The sequence below is a fragment of the Cuculus canorus genome, chromosome 5 (assembly GCF_017976375.1).
Source record: "Cuculus canorus isolate bCucCan1 chromosome 5, bCucCan1.pri, whole genome shotgun sequence".
In the NCBI taxonomy this organism is placed as follows: Eukaryota; Metazoa; Chordata; class Aves; order Cuculiformes; family Cuculidae; genus Cuculus; species Cuculus canorus.
Window position 1 is genome coordinate 49,285,333 of NC_071405.1, and position 25,279 is coordinate 49,310,611.

Consider the following 25,279-nt stretch of genomic DNA (forward strand, 5'->3'; position numbering starts at 1 on the left):
GGGGGGCAGGCAGCCCGGGACAGCGGGGGCGGCCCCGGGGATGGCTCAGCGCAGCCGCCGGCTCCGCCCCGCGGGTGCAGCGGCCGAGCCGGGGCCAGCTCGGAGGGAGCGGAACCGAGGCAGCGGGGCAGGTGGGTGCGGTGGGACCGGGGAGGGACTCCCCTCCGCCGGGGATGGGGGTGTCGGTGCCTGCGCCCCGGGAGCTACTCCGGGGAGAGGCTCGCGGCTCACGCCTGCCCTTTCGAGCGCCCCGCGGGGGAGCTCGTGTGGAGCCGGCGTGTGGCCCGAGCAAATAAATCGTCCTCGGGTGCGGTGCATTTGGTGTCCTACGGGACCCGGACGTGTTATCGCTGCAGTGTCTTTGAGGGTTAAAAGGGTTTTCGGCAGGCGGGCCGTGCCGCGGCTGTGCACCTGGGAGACTGCTGCCTTCGGTGCGATCCGTCTTGATTCGCTCCGATGCGCATTAGATGCTTCTGGAGCGGTCTTACCCCTGTTGCAGCTACAGAGATCCGGTGCTGGCCCAGCCTGCTGCATTTTTTTCTTACCTCCCTACTCAGATCCCAGAAAAGAGAAGGGTTTAGAGTAGTGGTTGCATTTCTGGGTGGGTGTTGGCAGTGAATTGTCTTGCAGTGTGACTGTTAACAAGTCTGTTGATATGAGGATAAGGGCTTCTTAGAACCCAGGCATGCTGTTGCCACCCCAGAGCATGAAAGAGAGAGCATACGCTTTGCTGTGTATGCTTTAACATCAAATGGAATGCTCAGTACAAAAGAAGAACAGACTGGGGAAAAAGCCTGCCATCCTGGAATCTGAATATTGGCTTCAGTAAACTGTAAAGCTAGTTACTGAAGTGTTCCTATGTCTTGGACCAAGTCTAACGTTTCCATCTTGTGCATGAGATGAGAGCCTGAAACTTTACTGGCTGTGCGAGGGCAGGGCAGGGTGTCCATTTGCTGTGCTCTCAAAGGTGGCAGCTTGGGAGAAGAGCAACTCTTGGAGATTTTTTTGTGCTGCTGCTGCTGGTAGAGGTTCACAGGGATGTAACCTATCCCAGCACTAGTGAGGCCTCTCGATGCGTAGCTTTAGGAAACGCTGTGTTTCTGTGCAAGCGAAGACATACATATGAAGACTGCTGTTTTGAATTCTGCTGTCAGGGATACTGCTCATCTGCAGAGGACTGTTGTTTATGTTTCATCCCTCCCCTTTCTCGGGCATCTTGGGCTTGACAAAAATACTTGTCTTTATAAACCCAAGGTGTGAGCCTGCTACTGAGAAGCTTGCTTGATGTATGAGAACTGTTGAGCAGAAGCGTGTGGCTAGGATGCTCTTGGTGACCACAATGTTCAAATATGGAAGCGCTGCTATGAAAATCTAGAGGGAGTTTTCTACTGAGAGAAGCAGTCGCAATAGCATGCTGCCAGATGCTGATATCAAGATAAGCATATGACAAACAAGCTGTAAAAATGATGGATTACTCAGGTCTGACTAAATGGAAAGAAAGTGCTAATGGGGGTGAAGGGCAGTGATGTGTGGGTGGTCATTGACTTGTTCTGCAGTGTCACTGCATGGGTGTCTAAAGTCCTGCCAGGGTCTGGTTTCAGGACCTCTTTGTAGTTGCTATGGTAGGGTAGTTTTTAACATTCACGCTTCCTTCAGCTCCTTTGGCTGGAGCAAGAACTCTCACACCTTCAGTTGTGCTTGTTTAAAAATAATAAAATCTATGGATGCTTGCTCATGTTGGGCTGCTACATGGGTGAAAAGGACCTTCCAATGTGCAGATTTGGAGTGGCTCACTCCTAACATCCTTTCATTTAACACTTCTTTCATAGACGGGTCTTGGTTCCAAAGATAGTTTCACTCTGTGGAGCCTCTTTTGGCCTGAGCTTCTTCATCTTTGACGTGGGCTCTGGGGACCATTGGGACAACATCCTCCTGCCTGTACTGCAGGGCAGAGGTGGCTAGGTGAAATCCTGCAGCATTAGCTCAGCTTCCTACATGCATGTGACAGAAGTAGAGAAAGATACAAGCTCAGTGCCTGGAGAAATTCTCCCCACAGGCAATCTGTTCTGCTGTATGGAAGCTCCTCCCTTAAGAGGATTTAGCGGCTTTAATGATGCGGCTCATCTGGACTGTCTTCATTCCTATTATTGTCTCTATTTTAGTTCTCTGAGGACAGGCAGGTGTAGTGTGACCTACAACTGTAAGCTGGTATAGGAGATACTCCAGCAAAGCCTTCCCACAGCTCCCTGGAGGTTTCCTGCATCTAGTCTCCAAGCCCCACCCCATTTCAAACTCCATGAATAGCAAGCGGTGAGTTGGGTACTGTGGGGTGGTGTTTCATATGAAATTCCTTGTCTAACAAGCTGAGGAAAGGTTTCATCCACCTCCTGTATCTCTGAATCCTTGAGTCACAACTGTAAGGCAGCAAGGGACCATCCAGGAGTGCAGGAATTCATCCTGTAGATGTTTAAATTGGAGGTGAAGGTGGGAATTTTGCAAACCTCTGGTAAACACAGGCTCCAGGGTGCTTTGCACCTCAAACCATGGCTGTGGGTTTTGGTGCCTGGTGGCAGAGATACAGTGGGAAGTACGCAACAGAGGTAAAGGACACTGCCCAAGGACCTGAGGCACTGATGGCTCAGGATATGTTACGGGAAAACCAGGGTGATGCTGGGAGGTGGACTGTGCCCCACACTATCTGAAGTGGTAATTATTGTTCCACTTCAGTGGTGCCTGTAGCATGGCAGCTTTCTTCCTGGTTTCCTTTCTGTTTCTGCTCACAGGTGAGTGGGAGGGACAGCGTGGGTCTAGCAGGGTTCAGGCTATGGTTGAGTGGTTTGAAAGGCTGATGTAGGCAGCAACACTTCCAGCAAGCCTGTGCAACTAGGTGTGACCAGAGCCTCCATTCTTGTGCTTCTTGCTCAGTTTCCTCTTTGGAAAAACTTGTGCACATCAAAAGTAATTTATTACTGCCAGAAACTCTGGCCCTCACCCTAGAGTGCCTTAACTTCGACTCTCTAAAACAGGAGCACCATATCTGCATCCCTTTCTTCTCCTTCCCTGTCTTAATTTGTCCCAGAACACAGATAGTGGCATTCTGGGGTCTGGAGTCCTTAAGTACAGTAAAGGGCTAGCTAGGCTCCATAGCCTTGCCCCTGCTGTGGTTGTCATCTTTGGGCTAAGAAATAAACTGTGCTCTTGCACTAATGCTTCTGTTGGAGGAATGCGGGATCATAGCTTTCCCTGGCAAATGATTACTGACACGTGCATGAAGTGATGGCTGTGTGAGCCACCTTCCCCTTAGGAGCTGTGTAATGAGCTACAATCATTACCCAACCACCTCCATTTCTTCATGGCTCATCTGTATTCTCAAAGAGGGAATGAAATGGAGGAAAGGCTAAAAATTACAGTCTGTCTCTTGGTATGGCTAAGGCAATAGTGAGAGAGATGCAGCCAGCACCAGCAGTGCTTTGGGGATTGGTTGGCTGTGGCAGGGCCTGTTTGCTGAAATATTGCTGGGCTATCAGTGCTCATAAACACTGAAGCAGTTAATGGCTGTCTTGAACCTAGACAGGGTGATAACTGAAGCACAAGGAACTGTGTGCTGGAGATTGCTTAAATCATCGCTTACATGTGCTGACAGATTCAGAGCGAGCCAATTTTCTGGAAGAAAGATGAGACATTACTGTGGACAGCTCTGTGAAAGGGGCTGCCTGGTAGATGACAGCAAAAAGGGAACAAGACAGTAGCCTGTTGGGATGGAGATTAGAGACAGCCGGCTCAGTACCCAAGTGTGTGTCCTTTCAGATTCAGTAGGGCCAGGGGAGCTGGGTGGTTTGGGGTTCATCCAAAGTAAATGCAGGGAAGATAGGGAAGGAGACTAAGCTGAAGGCAGGCTTTCTCCTGTGGGAAATGGTGCATGCATGGACTGTCTGGCTCACTGCTCTAGTTCTTTTCTCACCTTGATGGAGCTTCAGAACTGGGACACCACCATTTAGAAGCAAGTCAAGTCAAAGTGTGGTGTATGTACTTAATTTCTGAAACTTGCTGCTGAGGTAAGTGTCTGTCTGTTCTTAAGGAGCTCAGGAGCTGGGAAGGGTCAGCTGTCTTGTGCCACCAGGAACCTTGCTCATGGGCAAAGGACCGGTGACATTTGTTAAGGATACTGCTGTGCTGCTGTTCTAGTTTCTCTGCAGCACAGCCTTGAGCAAAGAGGTGCGTCACAAAAGTGCTTTACCCTTTACTGCAAAACTGTTGCTGGTCTGTAAGCAGATTGCTGATCTCTTCCAGTGCAATGATAATCCCATGGCCATGTGTAGTGGGGAAATGCTGATCTGGGACAAGCTTTATATGTTAGGATCTCCAGCAGTCCAGAGATTTGAAGTTATATAATGGAGAGTTCCCCTCATAGGCAAAAATAATTCTGATTTGGTTAGAGGCAGGTCTTGTGTATAAGCAAAGGAAGGGATGATGCATCAAAGATGCAGCCATCCACCTTGACCAAAGCTGACCTTCACACAGCTGGAGCTGGGGACTGTCTTTGGTCTCTTCTTCAGATGATCCCCATCCATTAACATGGAGGCAGTTTGGGAAAGGGGAAGAGGAGGACATAGCTTGCAAGAATTTGGATAGCAGGGCCTGAACTTGCTGTAAATTAGTTTTACCTGTTGGGAACGAAAGAGGCTGTTTTCCGGAGTTGCTGTGGTGAAGGGGTTATTGGTCACTGGATGTGACCATGTCTTCCACCAGCATCTTCCTTTGGCCGCTGCCTCTGTGATCAGTCAAGTTTCTGTGCCCTCACCAGGATGGGCTTTGGGGGCCGTACAAGAGCTCGATACCCTCAGCTGCTGTCTCTACATGCAGCAAACTATCTGCCTAGTTTTAAAAACAACCTACTTCAGGACCCTGATTTTGCTTGGGCTGACATACCAGGCTGGCACAGATTTGAGTCATTGCCTTTAGGTGTTTTCTGCATCAGGGGGATCACAGCCGCTCTTATATTGGCATGGAATCAGGAGCAGCACCGGGCAGTTGTGGAAGCGGTGTCTCCGTGCTTGGCTAGGACTGTAAGGGCTGCTGCCATCATCCATAATGTAAGAGTATGCAAATCCTAAACTCCTGGAGCCAGCGTGTCTCCTGTGATGATTAGCAGTTTGATCCGGAATCAGTTGTGAAATCTAAATTAACTAGAGGAGTTCAGCTGTTGCACTAAATGAATCAGTGCTCTAGTTAGACCTTTCCAGGGAAGTTTCTGCACCTTTCATGGCATTTCTGTTTCTAGGTGCTCTAGCCTTAAAGGCAAAAATATCTGTGCTGGGCATCTCTTATTCCCTTCATACCTGATTTTTGGGGGTTTGTTGTTTGGTTGGGTTTTTTTCTGATTTCTCCTTGGTCCTGCCAATGGCTTACTTAACGTTACTTGAAATACATGTGGACAGAATTTGAAGAGGTTCTGTATTTAGTGGTGTCAGTAATAAGTGGGTTTTTTTGACTTCGGTTCCCAGAGCTAACATGCCTGTTTTTGAAAGGCACCATGCAGACTGCTCTGCTCCTCTCCTTTCTGCTTCTAATGAAATAATTTGAAGAGTACTCTTTGCATAAAAGAGTGATGTTTTGGCTGATGTGGTGATAGGACACCATCTCTAGTACAGCAGTTAGAATTGTGCATTGGTTCTGGGACTTGTTTCATGCTGGTGGTGTGGTACAATCAGTGTCCTCTTGACTGCTGTGAAGTCAGTCATGTTTCTGCTGTGTGTGTCAGCCTGGACTGAAGCTGCTGGTGATGATTCAGCCTTGAGTGGTTTCACTGGAATGTCCTCAACTTTCCAGTGTGCTTTACTAGGAGACAGTTTACTTATTCCCTTGCTTCTGTTCCATATCTTGTGGTCACGGAGCAAGGCTCCCTATTTATACAGAAGCATAGATCCAGAATACTGTGTTGCACTTGGGTTGAGGAGACTGCTGACCAGCAGGTTAGCAAGGCTATTTCCCCACCCCTGCTGTTGTCTTGAATTTTGCACTGACCAAGCAGAGAGGTGAACTATTTTGCAGCATCTGTGCTGAATGCTTGAAGAAACCGGGGCTTTAAAGGCAGGCTACTGTTCTAATTGTGCTCATCCTTGACCTCTCTTCTGGAGGGGGAAACACCAACCAGACAAAATCTAGCTGCCTGGATGTGCTTTTGCAGCAGTCTGAGAAGCTTCTGGGCTCTTCTTTACATTCAGGTCCCTTTCTAATGCAGGTTTGCAGAGACACTGCACACTGAATAACTAAAGAGCCCTCTGAGTTGTGCAGTAAATCTATCTATTCCCAAAGGAAGCTCTTTTAGTTAGAGAAGGCTTCTGCTTGGCAGGTGCTGTGTAGGACAGTGCTAGAACACAGCTGGGTGGAGAAACCCTGGTAAGCTATGTGAAACAAGGCAAAGACACAGCTTTTCTCTTGCTCCCAAGGAGTCTGCATACCTCCCTAGGAATGCTGAATGAGAGTGGAGGAGAGGCTATGCGTACAACAGAGGTCCATGGAGGCTGGTGGTGAGTGGAGTGGTGTCCTGTGGGTCAGGTCAGCCTAGCAAGTGATCTCCAGCCCCTCTGTGGGGCTTTCTGCAGGAAGTGGCTGTGCCCTGGGTGCAGGGCTCAGCAGGTCCCGCCCACAAGATCCTCCAAGGGGTATAGCACCTCGTCTGATTGCAGCTAAAATGCTGGGGGAGTGGGAGCTGTGCTTGCTCTTGAGCAGTGGGAGGTAGTGTCCACAGCCACTGTCACCTCTCCTACCTGATGTGTGGGATCTGATGGGTCAGAATTTCCTCTCACCCCTGCTCCCTGGAGGAGGCATTGACTCACAACTTCCCAGAATGAAACCGAGGTGACCAAAATGCTGATGCTGAAACCACGTGGGCATTTCTTAATGTCAACAGGGGTATCAAACTACCTGCTGCCTTGGTAGAAGAGGCTGTTTCAAGGGAGGACTAAGGCTGCTTTGATGCCCAAGTCCAAGATCTCAAAGGCTCCTTGGATTTGATGGTGGTCCTCCTGATGGTTTCAGAGCCTAGGTGATTCTGCATTCATTCCCAATCCATTGTGTTGCAGCTTTAGAGGCTGTTGTGGTAGTGGTTTGAACTTGATCCTGTAGTAAAACAAGTAAGTTCTTGCTTTATGTAGGTTCAGGCAGATGGAAAACCTTCCTCACTCAGCTATCAGCTGTGGGTAAAACCTACCAGTGTGTGTGCAAGTAGATGGCTGTGCCCCCAGTGCGGTCCCATGGGAACCTGAACAAGCTGCTCATTGTTTGCCCGGAAAAGAGGCAGTCTTCACCACAGGGCGTTTGTTGTCAGCAGGAACAGCTGGAGCAGTGGTGTGTGAGGTGAGCTGAGTCAGTAGCCGTGTTTCTGTGGTGCTACCTGGTTACTCCTGTGGCCAGGGTCTCAGTGGAGAGCCCTAGTGGCGATAGGGCTTCGCTGGGCTGAATTTCAAGCTGCTGCACTATCGAGGGGTGATCATCTATCCTAGGGCCACAGGGAGCCTTGTGTCACAGCCCTTGCCTTCCTAGGTAGCATGCGTGAGACCCCTTGCTGTAAGTTGATGTCATTAGTATGTTTGGCTTGACTAAAAATTGTAGAACAAATGTAAAGTAGAAACAGTCTCTGAGGAACAGGATGTGGAGCATAGGGTGGTGGAACAGAGGGAGGTAGGAAAAAGCACCTGCAGCCCTATTAAAAAGTAATCTTAATCTCAATTATTATTTACTAATTAAAGATTAAACAGCCCTGCTAACCCTTCCCCCCTTTAAAAAAATAAAAGTGAGCATTTTTGTGTGCATTGAAGCTTATCTGGTATCTGTAAATCAGTTAGATATGCAGGATAAAAGTTCTTTCTTTTTAAATACTGCTGAACTACTCTTTTTCCATCTCATTCTTCTAGCTTTGCTCCATCAAATAGTGTCCTGAAATATCTGTGCTCTAAATTTAGAAAAGGAGAACCTTTCAAGAAAGTAGAAAAGGCCACCCAGCCTCCTTTGGTATGGGTTCATCTGAACCCATTTTCCAGACAACTGTGCATAGATCTGCAGACTCCAAGGAGGCTCTTCCTTTTCCCAAAACAGACCCAGCTTTTCAAAGTCTTGCTGTATATTTTAACTGCCAAATTCCTGGGGAATTTATCCCATATGTATATTCCTCTTGGCTTGAAGCAGGCCCGTCTATAACCTACACATGTGGTGCTTGGAAGGCTGGATTGATTATTTTCCCTTTTTTTTGATGGTGTTTGGAGGAGGGGTGACAGTAACCACAGGTGGCAGGTCTATAATTGAGTAATGTTCTCACATTGCTCCAATTAAGTCTGCTGGATTACCTGCCTGGTTATGCAGCAGTCAATACGGTAGCAAAACACCTGCATGAATCACAGTCTGCCTTAGCCTCCAGAACCATCTTCCTAGAAGGGAAACCAAAGGCTTTTAAGCATCTTTTCCAGCTGGCTGTGTTTCCTACTGCCCTCCTCTTTCCCAGCTCTGTCTTCTGAGATTTCTTATTGTCACTTTTAACTTCCTAAAATGTTTAAACTGAGAACAAAGTAGCGTCACTGCAGCTTCTGTAACAGCTTTTGCTGTGTTACTTATGCTTCTTACAGCTCTGCTGCCCTTTACTGCTGTACAATGCAGATTTCTTTTCCACTTTCTTCCTCCTGTAGGAAGGGCTTGGAGTGAGGAGGCTGGTCTGTGAAAGTGGAAGGAAAAAGTGATAGACACTGCTGCCGTACATCTTGAAGACTGTACAGCAGCACCTGCTGGGATCAATTCTTCTAGAAATAAAGCACGAAATAGCTTCTGAGCTGTATCCTTGGTGTAATCGGACCAGCAAGGGTTTGGCTGTTGTGACTGTGTGCTGCCAGTTAAATGTGTAAAACTATATTACTCACATTGATATTGTAAGGAGCAAAGGTGGTTGCAGGTAGAAATTTTTGAGTAGAAGAGAATGTCTGAGAACATCTGTATTCTAAACCCTTTTGATTTAGGGCTTTTGCTGCCCCCTTGGCCTCTCTAAATCATCATTTTGGAAAGCAGCATAGTTCCTTCCTCTGAAGCTTTTTATAGTTCTGGATTTTTTTTTATTCATACTGCAGGCATGGTAGTCTCAAGTGGTGTCTGTGGTGTGAAACTCAAGATGTTGTGAAATGTTCATCCTCAGACTGTTTGTGGTGGTGCTAATCTTGCCAACAGGCATACCAGGCTGTCATGGGGTGCGGCATTTCGTGTGACCCTGCAATGATCTGATGGGAAGTAAAACTTCTTCTAGGGCAGAGGGCAATGAGAGCACAGCATGGGTTGGGCAGTAACCTTTTGTGGTTGTGGCACTGCTGTTGTGTGAATGGCTTCATACCATTGAGTTTGGAGACCTCTGGCTTAGCTGTCCCTGTGTACTTTTAGCCAATGAGTTTGCTGAGTCATTTTCCTTGTCTTCCCTGATATGTGTGTCTGGGAGAGACGACAAGATACATTGTGCGAGAATCTTGCAGGAGTCCTGTACTTCTGACTCTGGATGCTGGAAGCCCCGCAAATGGGGACTTTGGTTATGATAGGGCAGACCTTGTTAAAGAGGGATGATTATTACAGCTGCTGATCTGTTGTCTTTTGCTCTAGGATCACATGTAACAGTGCCTGCACACTAGCAGGAGTGGTTCAGTAGCCACAGGCATACAAACAGCTGGTATGCGGTGAGGGTGCTGCAATTACCAAACGGTATATTTGGCAAAAAGAAGATTACCGAAATCACAAATAGAAAGGGACTGTTTCTGTGAACAGACCAAAAGATGCCTCCCTTCATGGGCTGAGGCACTTTTCTGTGCCAGTACTGTGACTTTCCAGTCACTCTGGGTCTGCAGTAGTCTTCTAGCGCTGCTTGACCCGTGGGGCTAAAAGGTTAAAACCTCTGCTTCTTGAGACATGTGCCTTGCTATCAGTAAATGATCTGATACAAAGCATGAGATATGGTTAAAGTAGGCTATCAGTCTGCCTTTTCTGTTGTTTGAGAAAGCTGATTTAATTCTAAAGCTTCACAATAATTTGTAATAAACAAATTCTTTGTAAATAAATAATTTGTAATAAATTCTTCTCTGTTTGCTTTGTGGTGATTTTTTTTTTGTTGCTTTTCTTCCTTTCTGCCACTTAAGATCATCTACATGCTCCCTAGGAGAAAGGTTTTGGCAAGAATCCTGGTGCCAGAGGACACTCTCCAATGGGCTGGTGAGGCCCAGCAGCATGGGACTTCAGTATCTGAGCTCCTCCAGCGGCTCCAGCCTGAGAAGTATGAAGGAGTTCTTGTCTTCCTACACTCTTCTCAGTAGGCAGTCTCTAGAGCCTAGCTTCTAGTGGCCTCTGGCTTCAGCTATGGCGTGAACTACTGGAGAGTCTGCTACTTCTGGGAACAGCGGTGGATAAGTCTTGTGGGCCTTGGCTTCCTTCCCTTGCTGGTGCCTGGACTCTGCTCAGCCCGATCCACATGTCTGTGGAGAACAGGAGTCTAGTCCCACAGCTCAACGTGCAAAAGAAGGGATGGAGAGAGAGTGTGTTGTTTAATTGCTGTTCAAGTTGCTAAGCTGAGGAAAACTTCTGTCACTGAAGTATAACTACTCCCTCTGTTCCTTTGCTATAACCTTGATAATTCCTGGAGAGAATCTGAGTAGGAAACCTCATTTCCCAGTTTAGGCAGATGCTGTAACTTCTCAGAAACATATTTGGCATGGATGTGCTGAATCTAAACACCCACGAGTTATCTGCTCGCACATCTGAGAAAATGGAAGTAGCTGAAAACCAGTTTGTTTTGAAAGGGAACTTCACAGTAGAAAGTTCTTGACCTTGACTTCTTGTATCTTATGGGAGGAGGAGGCGGAAAAGATAAAACTGAGTTGAACTACCTGTCTACTACCTCAGTCTGGCAATCTCTGGTGCTGGCTCATGAGACTAAAAAAGCTTGTGTTAAGGCTTTCTTCCTGCCTGGACTGTGATAGCCTTTGGGTGCTTTGGCCAGGGAGAGAGGGTTGCTGGATCTCAGGAAGGTATCTCCAGTCCAAATGGTGATGGGAGGGATATTGTGTAACACCTCAGAGGAGATTTCTTGATCTCCAAGGCATTGCTTGCATGAGAAGGAGGCTTGAGAGCCTGTCTTTTGCGTGTACTCAAACTGGGGATTTCCAGGCTGATGAATCTGATGGCAGTGGCAATGCTTAGGAGCATCCTCTGGCTGCTGCAGAGCCACACTGAGGAGAAGCTTACCTGAGTGCAAACAGGGTGCTGCTTGTCTGTGCCAGCCATGCTGCTGCAGTTCAGGGTGCAGGTCCGGTTTGTGGGCTTTGCTCCTCCACGAGGTGTGGGGCAAACCGGTGGGGGGGACTGCCTTTGACACATAGGCATTTCTCGTGGGCAGGGGAGCTAGTGGGGCATCCGTTTCAGAGGTTAAGTTTGCAGCCTAATGGCTCCAAGTGAGGAAAACAAAGCTGAGCTGGTCGTGTTGTTGGAGCCGTTAAAGAGCCAATGTAGTCAAGTGACAGAGTTGCCCAACCAGTTTTCTGAAAATTACGCGTTTTTACTGCATGGTGTGTTCGTTTTGGTCAGCGTGCAGCCTTCTTTCTCGGCTCTACTTGCAGAATTTGTTGCACAAATAACATTCTAGTACATGGTAATCAAAAAAGAAAAAGTCCACTAAACAGCAATTTTGGCTTTTTCTTCTGCCTGCTATTTCTGGTAAGTTGTGTAATGCGTCTTTTTTTTAGGAGGAGAGGAGAACCAAATGACTTCTGGGACAGGTTGTGGGGGTTTGTTTTGGGTTGGGTCATTTTTTTTTCCATTTTTTTTGGCAGACTTGTGTCTCTGGTCTTGCTGAATGGAAAGATTTGCTTAAATTGGAGAAATACTGTCCTGCAAATACTGTCATGCTGTGCAAGTATAAGTGTATAGACTGAAAATAGCAAAGAAGTCTCTCTATTTGCCAGTTTTAGGGACTGAATTTGTACTTGAATGCTGGCTTTCACACTGAAGTGTGAAGTCCAGATGTTCTTTAAATCTGATTGCACCCCGTGCAAATATAGAGAGATGATAATAGACACTTCTAAAACCTGTGCTGCTCTTTGATACTAAACTGTGAGTGGGTTTCTTTTTAACAGTATGGTAGTATGTTTATAAATATCTGATGCTTCCTCTTGAGCATCAGAAGTACATTTCTGAAATACGCATTTCCTCTTTTACAAAATGCACAACACGTGCGTGCTGTGGTAAAACATCCTGAAAACCCTCTGCCATCGTAAACAGTCCTATGGGTACTTTCTAATCTGAGGTTTTGCTGGATGACACTGTCACTTGTCAGATTATTCACACAACACTAGACTAACTGCAGAAGTCGAACATTTGAAAAGCTTCATGTCTCGCCAGGTGCACCAAGAATAAATGTATCTTTGCAGTGTGAGTTGAAGAGTTCCTTAGAAACTCGTGTAATTTCCTGAGAAATGTAGTCTTTGCAGTGATATTTATGCAGTACTTGCAGCCAACTGTTGCCTTGCTTTACTCTGCTCCCGTTACTACAGGGACAGCAAACATGCAGGGACTGCATGCACACCAGAGCCTCTGGCTTGCAGATGTCTTGCAGATGCTCATGCTAGGTTGTCACTCCACAGGTCTATACTCCTAAATGGTGAGATTAAAAGTTTATTGACAGTTAAGTATCCATGCTGCAATTTGCTGTGCTATTGACTCTAACTTTGTACTTAGCCCTCAGACCATCTCCTCCAGCTTGAAAGAAATTGCTTCTCGTTAAGCAGCAGCTCTCAGTAGACTAGGTGAAATAACAGATAGTTTATTCCACACACCTTCTTTTCTTCCCTTCTATTTCCAAAGTATGTATTATGTAAAAATAGTTTTCTTTTTTTCCCTGACACTTTCCTTCAAGAAGAAACTGAATCAGTGACATACATACATCCCTCCCCTTCATCCCCAAGTGTGGCCTGCTTGAGACGGTAACTCTAAGATGGTAAACCTAATTAGCATCCTTAATTTTTAGGATCCAGCTTCTCCCTCAAATCCCTCCATTGTAGCTTTAGAAGAGATGGCTGTTTGGAAAATCTCCATGACAAACATGATCTTGTTTATGTTTTCAAGGTCATTACTCAGCTGGTATTATCTCAGTGGAGCTTAGAAAAAGTTAAGTGAATTCAGACCTGGGTCTGCTTTTGGCTCTTCAATTATTTGCTTGCCAGAGACAAGATGGACTTCCCAGGTGTACCAAAAGTCTAAGGCTTTAGAATATTAACGTCAACAAGATTAACTCCTTTGGGTATTCTTTGTGAGTTAACTTGGCTGTAGCTCTCAGTCACTGTCCTGAGGGCAGTGTTGTAACTAGTTAACAAGAGAATTAGTAACTCTGTGATTGTTCATTAACTGGTACTGTTGTGTGAAGCTGTCCTGTCTCAATCCTGATGATAAGGAGACCTTCTGATGGTAAGTGCATGGATAGAGAAGCATTCCTGGTAGCCTGGCTTTGTGGTGCAAGCGCTCAAAATCCTGCAGAAGACAGGCCTCTCCTGCTGTTAGAGATTGTGGCTTTCTGGACTGTCCCTTCCCCAGCCTCTCCTGCGTGTAGGTGTCTATCTTGGGACTGGAAGGGGGAAGTGAGCATTTAAGGGTCTTCTTATCCCCAGCTGGTTTCTGTGGGTCTCTAGCCTAGTGTACAGCTGATCTGGTTCTGGTTTCTGGATTGGGATAGTACTGCAAAAAAGTAACTGCATTAGCTTTCAAAATTAATTTAAGCTCATGCAAATTATTGTGCAGATAAAGATCTTTATGGAAATGGTGCCTTGCTGATCCCCTCCTAGGGACTGGTGTTGCTTTGGTCAGAGGGAGCCAATTCTGTGATCTCAATACATCAGTGAGAGCTTCTGCTTCTCCAGGGCTTCTTGGGCCAGCTGTCTACAAATGAGCCCACCTAACCCTGATCACTGCTGTGGTGTGAAAAGAAGGCAGGGTGGTGAGACCAGATCATGGAGAGCTTTAGAGATTTTCAAAGTACAGCCTGGTGACAGCATTTTGAGGGAGATGATCTCTTGCAAGTTGTTAGGTTCAGGTGGGCATGGGGAAGGTTGTGCTTGCTTGCAGTGGTTGTAATCAGCTTAGGCTGCTTTGGAGGTTGCTTCAGTGGACTAGCTGGACTTTCATGCAAAGGTCCCACCTGCCACATCAGATGCAAAATGTGAAGGATCAGGAGCCTCAGGGTATGCCACAGAACCTTACTTCACAGCACTGGCTTCTTCATCTCTCTATCGATACAGTTGGGAGTTTGGCCAAATGCAGGCAGGAAGGATAGCATAAAAGAGCTAGTGTGCCAGTCATACAGGGCGCTTGAGGTGTTTGTGGGGGCAATAGTAACTGGAAAACCACTGCAGAGCTGGCATCAGTCTGGTTCTCTTGTGACCTCTTCTGAGCTTGGTAAAAGCTGTAATAGTAGCAGTACATGTATGAAGTCTGCCTTTGTTTTGCACTCCGTAGAGTTGGAGCCCGAGGGCTGGTAGTGGGAAGCAACTGGCCAAAGTAGGTAGAAACAACTTGCAGCTTCTTTGTAACATTCATTCCTTCCCTGAAGGAAGAGGGTTTGAGGGAGAAGAGACTGTATCTTCCAGGCTATGTAGATTCATTAAAATGTGAACCCTCTTCTACTTGACTTGGAGTATTGGGGCTGACCTTCAGAGCTCGGTGCTCTCAGGAGCACGTGTGCTCTCCTTGAGAGTTTGCATGAACTTTGCACTTGCCAGTAAATGTACTGAGACGGTGATTTCCACAACCGGTCTACTCTGGTTTGTGTTGACATTGTTCCTGCTTGTCTTCCTCTCTTTCATGGCACTCATAAATGATCCCTTTATTTGTGCTGTACAGTAAATTGGCAGCTGAGGTCCTTCAACTGCCGGAGCTTGTCTAGAAGAAACCTACATTGCGAGGGAGGTGCTGCAGAGGAAGGCTGAGCTCTTATTGGCAAAGCTACATGGCACTGGCATGTACAGTACTAGCCTGAGCCAAATACCATGAGCTTCAGCAAGCACTAAGCATGCAGTGCTTGCTAGATGGAGGCAGTACAGGATTTAATTTGAGAGAGTAGAATTGTAATTAAATATTCACTTGGCCTCTCTGCCCCTTGACTGATGTGTTTATAACATCTGCACAGGAGCACTCGCCTCTCCTCCTTGCTGTCTGCTGGCGGGGCCAGGAGGGGGACATATTCAGCTCCCCCGATATAGCCTGTCCTTCACCGTGGTCACCTTTTGCTGGAGGGGGGGGGCTGGGAGAATTGCAGGCCCCTGCAACAAAAATAAGTTAATCTCCAAGCCATGATAGGACTCTGCTGTTGCTAACTAACTGGGCCTCTGTCACTTCTCCTCAGACACGTTTTGTGCTGCCCATACAAACCTCGTTATCTTCACTGCTGCTGTGATGATGACAGGCCTGAGAGTTGGAAGTGGTGGAGAAGGCAGGAAGCCATCCTGTGATGCTGGCTTAGCCTGTACAGACTTGTCCCATTCACCACCCCTAGGGAACTCAGGTCCTGGATCAATTGATGCCTTCCAGGAGACAGTTCTCTGTTCAGGTCCCTGGCCTGAAGCTGGGATGAAAAACTCCCAGGATCAACTACACAGAATCACCAGGCTGTGTTGGCTACCAAGTTTTTATGGCAGTCATGCCTCGAGGCAACAAAATGATAGATGTGCATCAATAATCCTGCAATCAGGATGGGAAATGAGAGATAGGGAGAAATGCCACTCTGCAAGTTGACAGTATGGTGTTTTGCAAAATCATCTGCAGAGCTAGTGTCAATCTGTAGAATGACAGGAAAAATTGGAGGCATGTGGGTAGGATTGTTGAAAAGGCTGGGTGGGGCCACTTGGAGGGGAAATTTCAAATGGTCAAAGCAGTTGGAGTGGAGAGAAAAAGAAGGAAACAAAGAACAACTGTGGATAATGGGTCGAATTTAAAAGTTGAAAACTTCAAGTATCAACCTCTTACACGCATTGCTGCAGGTTGTTAAGGCTTAAAAGTTGACTGACTTTAGAAGGCAAATGATCAGCTCTGACTGCCACAGTCCACAGGTGGCACTGGCTGGCAAGACTGTGTACTTAAGTCAACCCCTTCACTGCCATATGGCACATGGACATGTCCTGTTGAGATAACTCCAACCTTGTCTGCTTCCAAATCTCAAATTTTGTGCTGCTGCTTCTATTGTTTGAGAGTGTTGTTGGTTTTGTAACTGTGCGATTGAGGAATTCCATTAATGTAGTGAACAAAGGTAAGTTTAATTTCTTAAGTATAGCAGAAGAATTGGGAAGTGTGTGATGTCTCAGTGTGTGGAGCCTTAAAGTATCTTAAAAGCTCAAAGCAAAAATCTAAAAACCTGTTTCTCCTTTTTGCTTGAAAACTGTACGTTGAATTACTTCATGGCTAGGAGCTATGAAGGAGGTATATGTCTCTATGGCAAGAGGAAAACAGTGCATAATGCTGTAATGCACAGTTGGAGTTTCGGGCTTTTTTTAATAGGCATTGAAGATGGTATGACTTTTAACAAATAGCTAGAAGTAGAAGAGCCCTGATAGCAATCTTCTACTCTTGTCACCTCAGGCATCTTGCCTTCCATACCAGCTCTTCTCAACTTGTTTGACTACCTAATTATCTTAGATAACTGTTGTAAAGATCCTAACAGCTCTGCAAATCTCTGTTTTCCTGACTAATCAAAGTAGTGTGGACAGAGCTGGAAATAAAGAGCACACTGCTGCTGAGTGCTAGGAAGTGAATGAGCAAGCACTGAGAGCTGCCCCTTCAGCTTAAAAATCTGGAGGTTTGCACCTGGGACCAGACATCTTGAGAAGTCCACTGTCTTACGCAGGAGGTTATAATCTAACCTAGTTCTTGGCTAGGTTGAAGCATGTTAGAACACTTGTTTCCCCCACAACAGACATTCGTTATTGCCTAGGGACCTGGCTGCCTCAATGTTCTGGTTAGACTGCCAGGCTCCAGTTTGTGATGCTTTTCAGAGGAGATGTGTTCACAGTGAAGCCAGTAAGCAAGCCAGCTGGATGGGAAAACTTATGTCTTAGTTATTCTCTCCAAGTGCAGTCTTAGATGTTGGCGTTTGCTGGGATTGACGGCCTGAGAGAAAGCTTCTCCAGCAGAGGAAAGGAGCGGAGCACACAGTTTGAAGGAAGTGGCATTTGTGCATGGTAGTCTTTCCATTACAGCTGGAAATCAGCTAGTTCTGCAAGAGCAAGCTGATTTGTGGTAGGAGAGCTGGTCTAATATGAGCAAGGCATCTTGAATAAACTCGCTGTCATTAAGCAAAGGTAAAAATCTGCTAACAGGACCTTCACTCTCATTTCATAGCCTGGTAGTGATGCAGCTGTTGCATAGTACATCTGTGCTGGAACAGAACCAGCTTCTAGCTCATGGCTGCACAGGGAGGGGATGGGATTGGAAATAAGAATGCTGTGTATTTGATATTTGGTGTAAGTAAACTATTACAGGAGCTTTGCCTGGCTAATTTGAAGCAAGCTACCATTGGTCGCTGGCTTTATGGACTCTGACCAGAGGAGTTAACTAAAGAAAAAGTGACTGAAATGATGCTAACCTGGCTGTGCAGTAAGAAGTGCAATGACTGCTGTATAGGTGGGATTTTAAGATCAACTTGCAGCACAGCTGGCTGAGATTGTATTTCTGTACTGCTTTCCCATCTCAGTAGCATCTTGCTAGGTGCTGTGCAGCAATCGGCTTAGCACAGCCTCTGGTTATGGCATCTCTTGAAGTTAGAGCAGTAATGTTGTCTTCAGCTACCGAGTTCAGACTCACGCTCTTTCCAGGTAGTTGGAGGGTGACCATTGCTTGGTGGAAAGACTAGCCAGTTATAACAAGACCCACATACCAGTTTAGCTCAAGAGTTAACCTAAATATTTAATAGGATTAACCAAAAGCCTTTGATTAAAACAAAAGGAACGTCCTGGGCTCCAGTGACCCTTGGTACACCCCGGCTGGCAGCAGGAAACCCTGCTGGTCTTGCTCTCTGTTGTTGCTCTTAGTAGGCCACATTCATGACCCTAGCCTAGTATTGCTCTTCCTCTGACTGTTGCTTCTTAAAGCAGTATGGTCTGTGTTGAGCACGGAGCTTGCTAGAGCAAATTTTAAGGGACTTAAAAGCCCTTCATTGCCTGTGCAAGAAACATAGCTAAACACAGCGGAGGAAGTAGCAGCAGGAAAGCCGACCTCAGACGTTCCCCCATAGGTTCTCATGTGTTACTTAGCTGTGTTGTTTTCCCCAGAGGAGGCTTACTCCAGTAGCAGGGGAATGGTCTGTGGGATTGTGTTCTAGCTTCTGAGCTCTTTACTATCAGACAAGAATTGGAGTAACTTGCAGTAATACAGATCTCCCCCAGGTCCTGTAGGGCAAAGACCTGATGAGCATCCATTGTTGATAAGCTACCCAATTCACAGTGTTAAGAGCAACCTTGTAAGCTTGCATAAGAAGAGGTTGTCTAGGTTTCAGCCATGGTAATTGAACAGAGTTAACTTGAGGTACAGCACAGTACCTTCTCTATGCTGGAGACCAGCCCTGGAGCTTGTCTCTTGCCCTCTCTGTATTGCTTGCCAGCCACCCCATGTATGTATGTAGTTTGTGTGGCTGGTACCAACAAACTAAACCCAATGTCTTATTACCAGTGTGCCCATGCTGCCTTGAATTTGTGTGGTTGTCTTTGGAAACTGGGACCTGTTGAAATCTTGCTTGTCTTGATCTTGAAGGGGAATTGGTGGTTTGTAACCATGGAGCAGACTTGCTGGTCCTCGTGTGTTATCAAAGCATCAGATGCCAAGTTGCACACAGGAAGCTCTGTTTAATGTTGGTTTTTAAACTGACCCTTTGGCCTTGCTCTCCTTCATCTGCTTAGGGGTCGTGAGGAGATGAGATTTTCTGGGGGAAGGAGCTGGCCTTGTGAGGTCCTTCAGATAAGCGCATCCTATTTCTCTGACAGGAACGGTAGCTAGAGTTGGTATTTTGGTTGATGTCATTAAGGCAAAGTCCATATAAATAGTGATGGAATTAGCAGTGTATTTGTGATCAAATCCCTTCTGTAACTGCTGATAGCCCTCAGTCACTCTCCAGAACTTGGAACCAGTGACTGTATTTGTAGTGATAGTGGTGTCCTATTTTACTGCCCTGAAATGGCAACTTGGGTAATTTATGGAGCATATGCTTTTGTGCATCTGCTATGAGACCCAGCGTATGATCCAGAGCTCTGCACAAGGTAAGGACGTTGCTCTGAAAACTGCTTGGAGGGCCTGACACTAATGTAACTAGTTATCTGTCTGTCTTTCCCCTTAGGTCCAGTAAGTGAAAGAAGATGGGGTCTGGCTGCCTAAAAGTCACCAAGTACTTCCTCTTCCTCTTCAATCTCCTGTTCCTTGTAAGTATAGCGGGTATCTGCAGAGTAGAAAGGAAAACCTGGACTAAAATTAGCTGGAAAGGTGTTTTTTTCTGGATGTTGGCCTAGTATGTTCATTGAATAAAATGTTCAGAGTTTTGGAAGGAGTGAGGAAATTCCTGAAGCTGAGGGACATCAGAGCAGCTGTGCAGCTCCCAGGTATGTTGACCAGCTCCACTCCCAATACCCACCTGGTGTCTCCAATGCACACAGCTCCCTTCCTGCAGTGGGAAATGAAAACAGGAGTTATGGGTCCTTTCTGGAAGGAGAGTAGTTGTACCTACTTTGCCACATCTGGAGCAGAAAACTTGCCAAGTAATGGCAGTGCCCTCCTAAATGGGTCAGGAGGCCTCAAAGAACAACTCTAATTTTGTTCCTGTCCCAGGGGCTCATTTTGATTTTTTACAACATGAATTGGCCCAGGTCTCCTATTTGAAATGAAGCTGGGAGGTGGAGGAGACTGGGGCAGGCTTGCCTGGGGAAATAAGGCAGCCCAGTGGATGTGGTTATTTTCAAGTGTGAAGCTCAGCAAAGGATGAGCTCCTTTTGGAACAGAATCATTTGAGAGCCACACGCATGGCATGAGTCCTTTTGTGAAGCTTAGATATTGTGTGCCATGTGGACAGTGGAGCTACTGCTGCCCTTCTGCAGTGGAATGTGGTGTTGGGGAAGCATAAGGTTTCAGCTTTCTACATATCAGCAAGAAAATAGCTTGATACTGTTACTCTTTGTTCAGCACGTAAGGGGAAGGAAGGGCCAGGCTGAGAGGGCAGGGAGGGAAATGGATCATGATAAGATGAGCACTGCTTTCTGGTCTGTGGCCCTGCACACAGTTTCTCTCTTGCTTCCTGCATGGCTGAGCTGTGCAGCTGGCATACGGGCTTAAACTTGAGGCACATCTGGATCTGGTTTTTCTTGGCTTATCCTGTTGACTCTTTCCTCTCTGCATTTTGCTTCCATCCTAAGAGTAGTTAGCTCTGGTCTAAAGGCTAAAAGTCGGTGGCACTTAAAGCATCCATGAGTGAAGACTCTTGGTAAGGATGGGAGAGTTGTCACTAGATCTAGTGCCACTAGGTCTTTTGGAGTATGAGTTGGTCTACTTAAAGGTTAGGAAAAATATAGCTGAGTTAAGGCTTGTCCTCCTCCTATTGCTGGACTCCTCTGAAGATACACTAGCATCCAGGCTGTCTTCTCTTGAAGAGGCAGTACTTTCTAAGCAGCTTATAACGTAACCAGTCCACCCTGGGAAGCAGAGCTGTGTTTATTAAGGCAGTGTTTGAGTCTTGCTGAAGCCCAGTACCTGAGCACTGTCTAGTCTTCCTTTGTCATGAAGCCTAGGTCCAGGCATTGTTAGCTAATCTCTGTATACAGAAAGTTCTTCAAGAAAGTCAGACTAGCATGAGAGGAAAGGGGAAAGATGACAACCTGAAATACTACGATGCTTTACAACACTACTGCTGGGTTTGCTGGATGCTGTCAATGGTCATTGTGACATCTCTATTCCACATTGCTGCCTTCTCCCCAATTTGAGGCAGGCATGGCTGTGGACAACCTGTGGGAAAGTGGTGCTGTCAGGAGGCAGAGTTGGACTGCTTCATCTTTCTGACCCAGGTCTGCACTGAAAATCATTTTCCTATAGTTTGTGAGACTTGAGAGGATGGCAGGTGCTGAATCCCTCTATGGGTCTTGGCAGGCTTGAGCCCTCCTGTCTGGGTTGCAAGTGATGGGAAACAGCTGTTCTTTGCCCTGTGCACACCCTGCTCCAAATCACCTCTAGTGTAGCTGCAAGCCCTGTTCCCAGAAGGAAAGCAGACCTGATGTGCTGACCTGGGCCTGGAGAGGAAGAGTTTTAAGGTGGGGGGTAAGGAGGTCTGTGCTGACCAGTGAGAAACTGCTTTAATGAGCTCTTTGCTAAGCCTACAGTGCACCACGAGCACTGTCTTTCCTCTCAGGCTACTCTGTGGAAGTGAAGTCTCTGAAGCTGCTGCGTTCTGGAGGGGAGCTTGATGCTTCTCTAGATTGAAGATTTTGATTGTGCTTCTGTCTTGACCAATGGCAGGCATTTCACATGTGTGAGATGTTGAGGAAGGTGGTACCCATTACTCTCTCACTGTCATAGGAAGTAGTTGACAGGAGAAGCTTTTTCCATTATGGTTGTTCAAGGTCTGAGTGGAGTGGGATTCTTGAGCTTATAGAATGTGGTAGATCAGTATTAATCCAGTGAAGAAGCTGCTTTTGTTGAGTTGCTATGAGTTCCCAGCACAGACAGGTTTTGCATACTGATGGAGCTGATTAATTAAGCCTTTAGATACACACTGGTGAATCTTGTAGTCATTCAGTCATTGAAACAGCATTTCTCTACAGCTCAAGGAAAGAAGAAGAAACCTTGCTATATAGGGTCCCTGAAGTAGTTCAGGGGCTAGGTGGTATTTTGCAGTCTTGAAGGCCTACTTCAGGAAAGGATTTGACCTGCTTTGATTAAAGGGAAGGAGGTTATTTGGACTGTTTACCTACTTGCTACAAAAGATACCAAAACCATAAGCTTAGAGTATAAGCTTAATTTCTATAATCAAAACTTAACATAGCTCAGCCTTTTTGGGTAGCAGATGTGGGGCCACAGTAGCTGCTTCCACTTAAAGGGGAAACAGTTCTGTCAAAGGAGTTCAACAGTCTTCTGGAAACTATTTGTTTAGAGAGTGTAACTGTCTGTCCTACTTCTAACTCTTCTGTAAGTGGAGTAGAAGGCTACTACCTAAAATGAAGCCTGGAGGTTTAAGGGCCTTTCTAATGTCCTGTGTGCCAGTCTCACTGCTACCTCACACAGCTGGAGTATGAAGGAAAGCAATGCTGGCAGAGGAGAGCTGGGGATACCCAGCCACTCTTTCTGGAAAGGTGAGGCAGTTGCTCCACAACAGCTTAGGTCTTCCATGCCCCTCTTCAATGGGCTGTGCTATGTGAAATTGCTGGTCCTGCCTTGAGGGACCTACATCTTTCTGTCTTGGGTGTAGAAGGGGATCTTGCTGAAATAAGGGGTGAAACCTCCACCAATGAGGTGGAGGGGAGTCCATCTGTCCCCCCACTTCAGGAGTTCAAAGCAGTGGAGCAGAAAAATTAAATTCTAAGGAAGGCAGATACAATTTCTTCTATGGATGGTCTGAAGCAGCCTTACTATGCTATGCAAACTTCTGAAGATGCTCAGCAGAGATACTGTCGTGTTAAGAGGTAAATGTATTGCTCACTTTACAGCGTTTTCCCCTTGCAGTTTTTCTCCCTGCTTCACCTTTTAGTGTTTTCCGCAGCAGCTCTTGGCAAACACATGAGTTGTGGACTAGAGCAAAGATCAGAGTGAAAACAGGCCTTGGGTAGTCTGAATACTTCATAACAAATAGCTTCCCAGGAACTCAGCTCAGCAGCCATTCTGTGTTTTGTCAGCAGTAGTAAAACTTGAGTGATATTTCAGGATCAGTGAGCCAAGATGTAGCATTCAACCTGGTTTGCATCTTTGTCAAGACAAATATTTTATTAAGACTGTAGTTTAAATGTGAGACTGCCTCAAACTGTAACTTCAGCAGTTCTTGGCAATCCCAAGTTTTGAGATGAATTTTTTAGGCACCACAGCTGTTGCATGTTCAAGGGGCCTTTCTAGTCTGATCAGCAGATTCAGTGCAGTGGTGCAGCACATTGTGACATAATGCAAGGGGAAATTCTTGTTCTTGTTACTGTCATCTTACCTCTTTTTCTTTTGTATCTCTCTCTTTAAGTTTTTTTCTTTTTTTTTTTTTTTTTTTTTTCTTTGAGACAACAGCTATATATTTTTTACAGCTTTTTAGATGGGAACTTGCTTGGTAACTTTCTAATCCTGTCCCCAGAGCTAACTACAAGTTGTATTCTCTGCCAAGCCAGAAAAGCTTGCAAGCAGCTTATTTCAGACTGTTGCTTTATCTTTGCTCAGCAAAACTTCTTTGTATGAGGAGCTGAAGCACAGTTTAAGCTTTCAAATTGTGGACCCAATGCCTGTCTGTGTAACCCTCTGTGCCAGCTTGTTTCAGGTGGTGGTTTGGCATTTTGCTTTTCTCCCAAATATCTGAACATTCTCTCACGAAGCACTGAATTACAATCTCTCTTCAGCCCTGTTGGTTTATTTGTTATTTCTCTTCACCCTGTCTTGAAATCCTGCTGGTCTAAGAACTGGTGCTTGTGGTTGATGTCCTCTGGAAGCATCTCACTTGCACTCCCTGTCTTGTTTCTTCAAAGTCTGTTTTAGATCTTTGCATAGCAACTGGTCTCCAGATTTTGCCACTTCTAGCTGGCTGAACAGCATGAGTTTCAACTTCTTATCAAACCTGCAGACTTACAGGCTTCTCAGCACAGTTGCTTTATTATAAGTATAATAGTGCTTGACTCTAATTTGAGAGCTGGGGTCATCTACATGCAAACACCTCACAGTGAAGCATAAAGCCTGATGATATCTGGAAGCTTAAACAAAGCATACTTCCCTCCTCCAAATGAGGTAGGAAAGCTCTGTGTCTCTTGTCATCTGAATTCAGTGTCCAGATTCAGCTGACTCCTCATAGGGAAATATTGTGCTACTAATTCTTGCCCTAGATAAGACCGCGTGGTGAGAAAGGCAGGGACCGTGGCTGTTTCATAAAGTTTGACACCCTGTTGGCAGTAAGATGTGCTGACTTGAGGAGCTGGGATATTCTAGCATAAAGCAGGGGCCAAGGCAAAATACCTAAGCCCAGCTTTGGAAGGGGCAAAGCATTCATTCAATGGAATATGCATGCAAAGTGAATGCTGCTGGCTTTTTACATTTATGGGTTGAAGCCATAACTTTATAATGGAGAATGACAAGCTGAAGATTTCCTTCCTGGGAAGGTTCCAGTTCCCAGATACCTAATCCTTTGGCAGCTGGCTCCCAGCCTGGTCCCATAGGGTCAAGGACTTCTCTATTAAAAACATCTTTGAAATCACATGTTAGATGTGATTGTCCTTCCTTAGTTCTTCACAGAAGCTGTGCACTTACCTTGTGCTTCTGACAACAAGATTATAGCAGCGGGGAGTCTCTTCCTCAGACTGTTTCAAATGGTCCTCCTATACAACATAATGTACTACTAATATACTTTGTGAAAGATTGCCGAACAATGTGGATCTCCTGTGCAGTTGTCTGAGTCTCTCTTCCTGGAGTCATGCTAATCCTGTTTACTTTGGGAGATGTACCAGGAGGTGAGATGGGTGGGAACAGCAAAAGAGTGGTTGTTTTTACTCTGGAGGTATGGAGAATGATGACTGCCTCTTCCTGTTTGTCTAAACTGATAAGCCAGCTACATATGTTTTCTCTTTCAGATCCTGGGTGCTGTGATCCTGGGTTTTGGAATATGGATTCTGGCTGACAAAACCAGTTTCATTGCAGTTTTGCGTAAGACTGTGTTTCTTCTTCTTTTTCCTTCTGAACTGACTCAAGTCAGGGGCCGTGCTTGGCCGTGGTGTGGTCTGGGGTTGGCAATGTTTTTATGCATGGTTTCTGACTTGAGCAGTAACATGGTGTATAGCAAGATGAGACTGTCAAGGACAGGGTGAAAGGGAGCAACCCTGGAGACAGCATTCCTCCTAGTCTTGTGGATTGCACAAGAGTCAGACTATATAAGACCATTGACTTTTTACCCAACAATCCAAATACATAATGCTAAACCTAGGGACTAGTATTTAATTCTACTTTCACTTCATCCTCTGTGTTTCCACAACACATAATGTGGTTTTACTATGTAAGTCCTTTATATTCTCACTGCTTTCTGTAA

General features: G+C 46.0%; 1 protein-coding gene across 5 annotated transcripts in view; it reads left to right on the forward strand.

The window, feature by feature from the left end:
* The window catches only part of CD82 (CD82 molecule), a 42,640-nt gene that overhangs the window by 156 nt on the left and 17,205 nt on the right, over positions 1-25,279 (forward strand). The window contains exons 1-3 of one of the 5 annotated variants that reach the window (XM_054067544.1): positions 18-131; positions 19,382-19,463; positions 24,828-24,900. In XM_054067544.1, coding sequence (XP_053923519.1) covers positions 19,401-19,463; positions 24,828-24,900 — 136 coding nt within the window. In that variant the 5' untranslated portion in view covers positions 18-131; positions 19,382-19,400. Of the gene's footprint in view, positions 1-17; positions 132-10,160; positions 10,295-11,595; positions 11,731-13,455; positions 13,477-19,381; positions 19,464-24,827; positions 24,901-25,279 lie in introns of those variants that run through there. The other 4 variants (XM_054067545.1, XM_054067546.1, XM_054067548.1 and 1 more) reach the window with 4 other exon arrangements.